Raw genomic sequence first — 11,329 nt, 5'->3', positions numbered from 1 at the left:
TTGCAATAAAACTAACTATGAAAGTTTCTCAAAGTTTAATATTAATTATAAGATTATTTTATGAGTAGCATTATTTCATATATCACTATATCGGTTATATGCTGAAGCTTCTATGATCTGTCTACTCTCTCAGCTGTCAATCAAAATCATTTACATATTAACACATCGAAAAAATAAATATCTTGAAATATATCTTAATACAACTACGAAATAAAATGTTTAACCACATACACGATTGATTCTGATTGTTTGTGATCGCCTCGTTTTGATCCGTGCGATCCTTGAACACATGTCAAACAGCTGTGCGTAAAGAAAGCTCCGCGTCTTTACGCACGGAACGCGCAGAGCGCAAAGAGCCCCCAAAGGGTTAAACGGGGTAACCATCGATGCTTATAACAGGCAGGTGCCCCGCCAGTCCCAGCCCAAAGCTCACCACTAACTTTCTTAAACGCTTCTCCCAACATCTGTGGAGCAGCTCCAGTTGTCATGGTGCGAGCTGCTCAGCGAGTTCTGTTCACGGTGATGGAGGCACATCGCTGGTTCGAATAGAGCATCCCCGCTGCACATCAGCCCGGATTCCTTAGCAAGCACACGTGTGATGCACGTTTTTCTTGGTTTCCTGGTTTTGCCTATTCTCGTCTACTAAAATATATTTTTTAAATCAGTTCTATTCTTTTTTTCCACTTGTTGCACTGCGTTCCGCTCTGGAGATGTGGTGGAGGCTGTTTCCACGGTGGATCTGGTTCATGGTGTGTGTGTGGATGGAGCTCCAGGTCCGAGCTACGCCACAAATCACCTACTCACACGCGGGGATCTGCCCTAACGACATGAACCCCAACCTATGGGTGGATGCAATGAGCACCTGCACACGAGAGTGTGAAACCGACCAGGTAATGACTTTGTAGAATCATGTTATCATCATTCTCTTTACAGTTTGTAAATATAGACCTGCTGTTAATGTAGGTTATGGATCATAAATGTGTTTAAACACCTCAGTAATCTGTTAACTGTAAGGTTTTTTATGATATATATAATATTTATCTTTTGTTTGATATAATAATAATATAATATATAATATATAATAATAATCTATCTATCGATCGATCTATCAATCTATCTATCTTTGTCAGAATGTAAAATCCTTCATTTTCTGTTTCTCTCCTTTCTTCTCACAGGAGTGTGAGTCCTTCGAGAAGTGTTGCCAGAATGTGTGTGGAAATCGGAGTTGTGTAGCAGCTCGTTACGTGGACGGGAAGAAAGGCCCAATGGGAATGCCAAAGGAGGCCACCTGTGCCAGTTTCATGTGCACCCAGCAGGGCTCCGAGTGTGACATCTGGGATGGACAGCCGGTGTGTAAGTGCCGGGATCGCTGCGAGCGGGAGCCGCACTTCACCTGCGCCTCCGATGGCATGACCTACTACAACAAGTGCTACATGGATGCAGAGGCGTGTTCTAAAGGCACCACCCTGTCTGTCGTCACCTGCCGCTTCCACCTCACCTGGCCCAGCACCAGCCCCTCGTTGCCCCAAGCCACCACTCCCCGTCCAACCACCGCCCCTCTACAGGCGACCGTTCCACCTCCTCAGCCTCCGGTCCTGGTCAGCGGGCCCGCTCACCAAATCGTAAATGTGGGCGACACGGCCAGTTTCCTGTGTGACGTGATGGGTCGCCCCCGGCCTGAGATAACCTGGGAGAAGCAACTGCCTGCAGGTATGGAGAGGGTTGTCATGAGGCCCAATCATGTGCGTGGGAACATGGTGGTCACTAACATCGGTCAGCTGGTCATCTACAATGCCCAGCCGCGTGATTCAGGTGTCTACACGTGTACGGCTCAGAACCCGTCTGGGTCAGTGCAGGCCAGCCACCCGCTCACTGTCCTGCCCATAGAGATGCCCATGCCGCCTGAGCCAAAGACCGTGACCCGCTGCCCGCCCGAGGAGTGCCTGAAGCCCTCTGATAACCCAGAGGATTGTGGGAGTGAGCTGGAGAATGTCAGCTGGTACTACGAGCCCAAGACCAACAACTGCATCTCCTTCAGCCACTGCAACAACAACAACAACAACAGCGGGCACCCCAGGAAGGTCTTCGAGACACATGAGGAGTGCATGCAGTGCTGCGGTCCAGAGCTGTCGGGCCCCTGTGGTCTCCCCGGCCTGCAGGGCCCCTGTAAAGCCTACGAGCCGCGTTGGGCCTACAGCAGCACCCTGCAACAGTGTCAGTCCTTCATCTACGGAGGCTGCGAGGGCAACGACAACAATTTCGAATCCAAAGAAGCCTGCGAGGAAATGTGCCCCTACCCGAAAAACCACCACTGCAAGTCCTGCAAGCCGAAGGGCAAGATGGTGACGAGCTTCTGCCGGAGCGACTTCGTCATCCTGGGTCACATGACGGAGCTCAAAGAGGAGAAGGACTCGGGCCACGCCCTCGTGACCGTGGAAGAGATCCTGAAGGACGAGAAGATGGGGCTTCGCTTCTTTGGCAGGGAGCCCCTGCAGGTCACCTTCCTCAACATGGACTGGAACTGCCCGTGTCCGAACATCACGGGCGCCGCCGCCGAGGGACAGGTCATCATCATGGGCAACGTCAACGACGGCATGGCGGTCCTGCACCCGGAGAGCTACGTGGGCGCCACCAGCCCCCGTCGCGTACGGAAGCTGAGAGAGGTCATCTCTAAGAACACGTGTGACATCCTGAAAGCGATCACCAACAGCCCTCAGTAGGATGAGGAGAACCGGTACATACAGTTTGAAAACATGACTCGACTGCAGACGGCCGTTTTTCCTCTGAACAACAATTGCAGGAATGTTTTAGAAACAATTCCTGATGCATTTAATGGATTTCTTTCTGTTTTTGAAAGTTTTCAGGCGCTCCTGATCGGGAGCCCTGTCCACATCTTGTTATGTTCAGAAGCGTGTCTTTGTGTGGTCTGCTCTCTGTTACGGTGTTGTTGATTGAAATACCATGTATGCGAGCGCAGGAGACATCCATCATGATCCTCTTGTTACTCTAATCCCCCAGACTCATGCCCTCTCCTGCAATGGAGGTTGCAGACTTGCATTGAAGCACAAAACAGACACGATTGAGTTTTTATGTGCATAATTTATTCACTCCTCTTTTGATTCTTGTATTTCGAGGCCTTATTTCCCCCCCTGACAATAGTACCTTACCTTTTACTCCATACTGTTTTCCATAACATCACCGGTGCAGGGTATTGCGCTTACAGTAAATAGTTCGGTTCGTCCAAATAAATGAGTTGTAATATATTTTATTAATCACTACATTTTCTCACAATCTGTTTTTTATAATAAATTTTTCGCTATTTATTATCACGTAAGCTTTTCTTGTGTCTTCTTTTTATACTTCACTTCCCCTCTGAGATTTAGAGGCATTTTTCAAATGTTGTGTTATGTGTGAAGAAAATAAAGATTTGTGGATTTTTCTTCCTTTTTCCTCTTTGATATTTGCAGATACCTGTTTAATATTTAATTCTATTTTAACAGAGAGACTTTTTGTGAGCTCGTGGTTTTGTTTGGTCTCAGTGGTTCTGTACCAGTTGAAGGACAGAGAGCGGTTTACACCTCTGCGGCTCTTTTGACAGGCTGTGATAAAAGAGACTCGGGAATAGTGTATCCCCGGACCCCCGCCTCATTGCTAAAACCCCCAAAACAGAACCCATGCATTCTCAAGACCCCTGTGGCGTTGTTAAAACTTCACCCTACTTTGCTTTGCCGCCGTCATCCAGTCTAATTGGGTAAAGAGCCCAAGCTGTAAAACCACAGATCCACTCCCATGCAAGAGCTATGCGTTTCATGCCGTGCCAGCAATGCTTCTCTGGGTTACCAGGAACAGGCCTAGGTGGGCTTCGACGAGGGTGTTCTACTTCCCAGATGAGATTCTGTTTCTCCCATCCAGAGCGGCGAGGCAGGCGGGAGGTCAGCCTGTGTTCAACGTTCCTTTACTGGCAAAACCACCGGGGAGCTGAGACCTGCACTTCAGCAGCTGTTGCGGCTCCGCGGCAGAGATGTATCAGATCTGCAGCACGTTGGATCGGAGCAACATAAATAAAGTTCATATCGACAACACAAACCCACCGACAGCTCCTCTATTTGCCGTTTTGTCACTTTTCAATTCTCGGTAACAGTTATTTGTCCACAATTATATTTGTTTGCAGAACTCCATGCACAGACAGCTGCTGTGCACATTTTCAGGTCTACGGCTTTGACAGGTTTATTCCAAGGTAATCAGGAGGTATAATAATTATATAAAGCTTTGACAGAATTTGAATCTGAACACTTAGAATAAACAGGTATCACCCTGTGTAAGTATTGTTGAAAATACTTCAGGCCAGCAGTGCAGTTAGAAGTTGACACATTGAATATTAATCTGTGCTACATGAAATGAAAGTGAAAGGCATCAGAGTGTTGTGGCCTGCACTGTATACAATGAGGACTCCAATAAGGAAATGCCATCTTATTTATAATGACATCCTCATGACGTCATTTAAGTTATTAATGAATGGTTAGTATAAATAAGCTGTAGATTGTTTCTCTAATGTTAATGAAAAGTTATGACGTCATTGTGTAACTTCAAAATAATGATATCATTACCATAAGATCATAAATGTTTTCTAGATCTTTGAATGCTTTATGTCATGTGTGAAGTAGGATGCAGAGATAAATGTATTTTTTAACAGTCATTGTGTGCCTTCTTCATGATGTCACTTCTCATATGACGTCATATGATGGGGAATCATCATATATAAGCTCTATAGTTCTTATAGTTCTAACTAGCAGAGGTACTGTTAGGTAAGACATCTGAAGATACCCTACCAAGTAGAAATTGGTTCATGTTACACACATCCATACTCTGACCTACCACTCTAACCATAACCTCAGTTACCACTTGGCTGACCCTAACCATAACTTAACCTTAACCTTAACCTAACCTTAAAACATGTCGTCACCTTAAAATTCAATGACAGATATTATGAGGAATTACTTTTTCTCTTCATAAGAAAAACCTAATAATAAGTCCTAATAATCCTGGACCACACACACACACACCCACACACACACACACACACACACACACACACACACACACACACACACACACACACACAATCACTCACTTAAACTTGCTTTTGACTAAACTGGTGTGCCCATATGTTATTCAAAGGTTGTGTTTGTGTACACATTCATGAAGACATAACACATAGAGTAATATGTATGTTCCGTGTTGGTTTGTGCTATGTGCCATTACCACACATGCATTTAAATTCATGTGCATGTTTAACTGACCACCTCTTTTTACATTGTGATGTACAGTAATAAAGTTTCTGATCTTGTATATTGTAAATTGACTGTATTATTAAAACATTTTTCCATTCTTACTGACTTCTAAAAACAAGTCACATTCACCCATTCGTATACACATTGATTCATACTTCTATCAGACACCATTCATACACTCGTCAGGGGTTCAGTATCTTGCCCAAGTACAGTACGGGTGGTGCCAGACTGTAATTAACAGAGCTTCTGGTTAGTGATTATTATACCTAATAATGTTAACATTCTGTAACTATTACCTCCTGAGCCCCAGTCCTTTACTCTGTCTGCAACTGTGAATGCGAACGTCCTTAATGCAGCAAGAATAAAGTAACAGGGGTGAGAGAAAGAAAAGAAAAATCACAGTATTTAAATACAGTTCAGTTTTGTTTCTCTAATTGGGACTTTTTAGTAGAGTACTCAATAGTACTATCACACAAAATGATGTGGTTTATGATTATTATTATTGTTATTGTTACCTTTTAGGTATTATATGTTCTTGTTAAATAGGAACACCAGGGACACGAGTGAGGGACACAAATCTCTGCAGCCAGAACCGAATCTTTAATCTTAAGTGGCGCCCTACTCTGCCTTAGTCCCAGTTTATGGGGTCATCCATATCAACAGATTTGAAACCACTGGATTAGAATGTCTTTGAATCACAGACTGGTTCTTATGGAGAAACATTCTGGTCTCTAATGTAGCGAAAACTCTGAGGGAACTAGTTCAACTTTCAAACCAAAAACAACCTCAAAGGACATCAGTTATTTTTTCTTCTTTGCTGATTTTCCAGCCGAACTCCATTAAAAAAACAAAACAAATTCTAAAACCCACCTTGTACCACTTCAATGTGTTGCCTGGGATCTACAAACACACAATTTATTATCAATTAAATTTCAGCCTATTCAAAACATGTGTGGTCGGTCTTTAATGCTTTTCTAGTTTGAGCTGGGCCAACACAAAGGGTACAGGAGTTATGCTTTGATACGCAGTGCAGAATGTTTTGACTCGCATGCTTTTTCCCCCCTTCTCCTTCTTCTTTGTTGATTGGATGGGGTCACTGCGTTCACGAGCTGGGTTCACCGGAGGCAGGAATAGTCGGTGAGGTCCGTGCGAGGCTCAGATGTAGACCTGCGTCAGGTAGAAAGGACAGAGCAGGCCGAGGAGATGGGAACATTCAGAGCAGGTCAGACTCTGGGAGTATTTCTATGTGGTGCCTCGGATGCTGTTACCCAGAGGAGATCGGAACATAGCACCTGTGGAACCCATCAGCCAGCCGGGTGGTTCAGGACCTTTGATTCATGACCTGCATCTGTTATGGCCATATAATTTGGAGTGCCTATTGTAAAGATACAGTAGCCACTCACAGGATCAACAGGATCCCCCGGCTGTATATCATCCCCGGGGCAGCCGCCGTTCAAAGGCCGAGGGCTGGTAGGTGGTGAAGCCCAGGAGGTTGACAGTTCAAATCTTCTGCTCTGGAGGGAGAGACATAATTGAGAAATGCTGTCACTTCCCCGAATCCCGGGGAGTAGTGGCCTTGAGCAAGGCACTTTACCCACAAACCCTCCTTTGTCAACAGAGACAGACGCTCTGATGATGCTGTTTTTTCTAGAAAAGACCACCAGTGTATGATTGAGTCAGAGCAAAATACAATCTTCAAGTCTCCTGTGTTCTCTGGGATTTTTTTTTTTCTTCAGCAAAACAAGGAAAAAAGAAACATTCTGAAATATTACCTCTACCATTGAAGCTATGTTTTCACCCCCGACCACTGAGTTATGGTTTGTTAGGAAAAACTACCAGATGGATTTTCATTAAACTAGTTGGAATGATGTGGTATAGGTCAAGATCAGTCACTTTCTTTAACTTTGTGAGATAAAACGTCAACATATACATCGATTTCTCCGAAAATAATTGATGGACTTTAATGAAATAAAACCAGTTTATCTTTAGGGAACATATTTTTATGAGTATATACAATTTGGTGCAGATCCAAATCACGGTCTGGTTCTATCGGATTTAAATGAGTTTCCATATGGGGACTGTTGGGTCTTGGCAGAGGTGTGTGCTCTCTGAGCTCCACTCAAGTTTATATTTGTGTCATTGTCTCATTGTCACATATGAAGTGATGCTTGTGAGCTCATTCAGGCATCTCACTCCTGCCGCACTGCTCTAAATCCTCTATCTTCCTCCCCTCCCAATATTTAAGCTGCAAAATTGTCCCATATCTCCCTTTGCTGGTCAATGCCTCTGCTGCCCTGTATCCCTGCCTGCTGATTCTGCCCCTTCAACACCCCCACCACCCCAACACCCCCACCACCACCCCGACATCCACCTTCAGAGTCCCACAAGGGAGTTAGAGATATTCAGTCATCATTCCCCAGTCTATCAATGCAATCTTATCTGGGGAAGTGATGAAGCCGGAGCATAGACGCCAAACTCTAACCGTGTTCTGTGAATGCAGTAAACATTTGAGATGTGAGTTGTCTGACAAAACTGTAATTAGATTTCACGATTTTATACTTAACTAAACATCTTGGCCTTGATACTGAAGAGGTGGGTCACTTGTAAACTAATGACAGTTATCATGTAGATAAGATAAGATAAAATGAGATAATCCTGTATTAGTCTCACAATGGGATTACACACCTGTGACCCTTTGTCTGGTTTTAATATGTGCAAAATTTCATATGTATTAATTAAATTGATGAATTTTAGATTTCTTAATTTTTGTAAAGAATATAAAGCTGATTTCATTGGTGCAGAACTGTGTGTCTGCCTATTTCCCCTGCAGTGCAGATGATGTGGGTCTGTAGTGGAAGAGGTTGTGTGAACCACAGCATCCTCTGGTGTTGATTGCAGCTCAATACATTCATATTATATTGTATACTATTATGGATTTATTCCTATTGATTCACATACATCTTATTTCAATTGTATTATTTAAAAAATACTGCAATTTAGTATACTAGGCTGACTGTATTGTCATTTATATACATACATGTACATCATAGCATTTTATACAGTATACTTGTATATCATACCTGCCTACATACAGACTATACATATATATGCATATATATATGGATACAACTATATCAGTATCAGTAAAAATGGACAAGTGCAGTTTAACATCCTCGTGCAATCATCCTGTCCCATTGCACTTTAAGTTAATTTCTATACAAACTGATTATTAATTATTATGTATTCTGCAGGGCCAATAAATCATTAGACTGTAGAAAAAAAAAATTTGGCTAGCAGCTTGAAATCTACATTTTAAATATGTTTCCATCTTTATGTTTTACAATTATTTTGCAATTGTTCATACATTTTTAAAATCATAATAGTTAAATTAAACTGGAAAAAAGTTAGATTTATTTTCATATTCAGGGTTAATAGGGTGAAGAGTTGATATGGGGGGGTCATGTTTTTTTTTGACATTACATTGGCAGACATTTGGATACAAAGTACAGCAGATGCTGGTATATCTGCTTCACAATGCATGCTGGGATATGCTCCTGCCTCTTGTGACCCACACTAGAAACAGGCAAAGAAGTGGACGAATGAGATCTCTATGGATGTGTTTGAATAGTCCATTTTGCTCAGGAACCGTCCTAATTGAGTCAAATGACCCGGACTTTCTTTATATATTGTTGTTTTATGTCCGATTGTTGTTTTATGTACAATGCACCAACCACACCAAGGCAATTTCCTGTATGTGTAAATATATTTGGCAAAAAAAAGAATTCAGATTCAGATTCGGATTCTGGACGTATAACCCTAACCCATAATAAGACTTGTTCAAATTCTCGATATGGTAAGGAAAGGAGCATCAATGCCTCCTAACTTATCTCCTGTAGCAAAGGAAACATCTGGCCATCTTTTATTAATATAGAGGAGAAAATGCTGCCCCACAATTCTTTGCGGTAACAACAATTAAAGCGACACAACCTCATAGTTTTACCTAGACACACCCAGGTAAATAAAGCAGCACAGCCATATTATTTTAACCCCCTGTATGAACTGAAAACATCTTGCCATGTGTCATTCTGTTTTAAACAGTAAGCTGTTTGTCAACTGTCAGTGAACAGCCTGCAGCACAGAGTAACATACACTCTGTGTGTACCTTGAAGTTGTTTTAAGAGAGTATGGAGTAGGGGGAGTCAGATTTTCTATGCACCGTGGTTCTCCTTTCATAACTCCTTTCCTTGACCTTGTGATGTATTCCATTGGGGGTCACGGAATAGTGTTGAGGAAAGGAGATAATTTGGACTTTCTGAAAGCAGCCTATATGTCTCAACTCCTATTATGGGCCCATTAATCCCTCAACTCCACTAGAAGGCAGCACAGGCTCACGTAAACAGTTACCTCTAATCGGCACCCTGAAGCGGATTGGAACAGGACTGTGCTTTCAACATCGTTTCACATCCTCTGCGTAAATGTACTTTCTCACCGATCCATGAAGCATCAGACAACTTCAGAGCCAAATGGTCTGTTCCCGAGAACACGTTCAGGAAAAGTCGCTCTGGTGCTGCCTGTGTTTTATTGTCCTCTGGTAGAAGAGGTGATGATATCTAAGGCCCAGATAATTGACCATGTAATGAACACACTAAAGGGAGCCGTTCCAATGGCCTGCAGGCTTCTGTCTCCCATCCAGCTGTTAGAATATGCTTTTAACAACCTCACACTGTAAACCAGCTACTGAGCCTGCGGCCACTTTCCACTGCTTCCTCTGCCCTTATGTAATGAAATGGCCAGGACAACACCACACACCTTATGCACCCACACACACTCACAAGCACAATGCAAACTCAGCAACTTTCACTGCTCGGAGCCAAAACGAGGGGAGAAAGTGCATCCTCCGTTCATTTATTTCCATGTCACAGTGGTGAGATAGGAGAGTGACAGTTTGAGAAGCAGTTGTTCTGTCTCTGACTGACTGCTCCTGGATATTTCGTTGTTTTGTTTTATTTGTCATGTGAGGTGTTGGAAATCCTCCAAACAGTAAACCTCAGCAAAGATTATACAACAGCTGAGTGAATCTCATATTAAACATTTACATCAGAGCCTCTGGTGCTTCATGAGGGAAGGTACAAGAAGATTACAAAACGAGAAACATTTTCCCCCAGTGCTACCTTCAAGTGACACCACATTAAATTTATGTTGTGTTATGAATTTGTACCAGTATGTTGCCAACGGAAACCAAGTTGCAAACAAGGTATAGGTTCTATAAAATGAGCTCGAGCAAAGGTCCAAATTGCCGAAGATCTTTTGATTATATTTCACCATATGGGCCTGACACAGACGGGAGTCATGAGTACTTCTCTCCTTCATGGAAAAATAAATGAATAAAAACAACTAAAGTTTTGTTTTGTTTTGTTTGGTTAGATTACTTGTTTGTGCATGAAGTAAAGACAGGCTATAGTTTCACAGCCATGTCCCTCTACCTCCATTTTGCCTTGGTAGCCTAAACTTTACTAACGGATTATAATGAGATTAACCATTTTATCAATACATCTTAAACTCACTAATTATTTATCTAATCTCTTCATACCACAATACAAAAATAATAACTTAACATTAGCCAAACTATAGTTTTCCAGACATATTTGGTACCTGACGCTGGTTTTTGTCTAATGTATATTTTACAAACCAGGTGTTTCTTCAGCTTCAGAGGTCTTGACAGATGAATTTCTGAACTATTTTATAACGGAGCATGTGTTGCCAACAATATATCAGTTCTCTTAATAAACTGAATAATCATACTTTAAGAATGTTGGACTAAGATTGTAAAAATTTAAATAATTAGGAAAATAAGAATTCCCATTCAGTATCCTATATGTGTTCTACCCTAAGGGAAAAACAAGCCCATGTTTTTGTTTATTGCATTTTTTTCAATGACTTTACTATGTGCAGTACATCATCCATCATGCTTTACATGTCTAGCCAAGATTAACTTATTGAGCTTGTTTGTGATCACCCACTGGTGAATTAGTAATAAA

At 42.3% G+C, this 11,329-nt stretch overlaps 1 protein-coding gene across 1 annotated transcript; it reads left to right on the top strand.

Moving 5' to 3' along the window:
- The first annotated feature begins 689 nt into the window (after positions 1-689).
- Positions 690-2,720, top strand: wfikkn2b (WAP, follistatin/kazal, immunoglobulin, kunitz and netrin domain containing 2b). The gene is made up of 2 exons (XM_053414101.1): positions 690-890; positions 1,176-2,720. The coding sequence occupies exons 1-2, from the start codon at positions 711-713 to the stop codon at positions 2,718-2,720; spliced, it is 1,725 nt and encodes a 574-aa protein (XP_053270076.1). The 5' UTR covers positions 690-710.
- Positions 2,721-11,329: the final 8,609 nt, after the last annotated feature.

This window comes from Pleuronectes platessa, chromosome 21 (assembly GCF_947347685.1).
Source record: "Pleuronectes platessa chromosome 21, fPlePla1.1, whole genome shotgun sequence".
In the NCBI taxonomy this organism is placed as follows: Eukaryota; Metazoa; Chordata; class Actinopteri; order Pleuronectiformes; family Pleuronectidae; genus Pleuronectes; species Pleuronectes platessa.
This window is presented reverse-complemented; position numbering and strand designations above follow the sequence as displayed.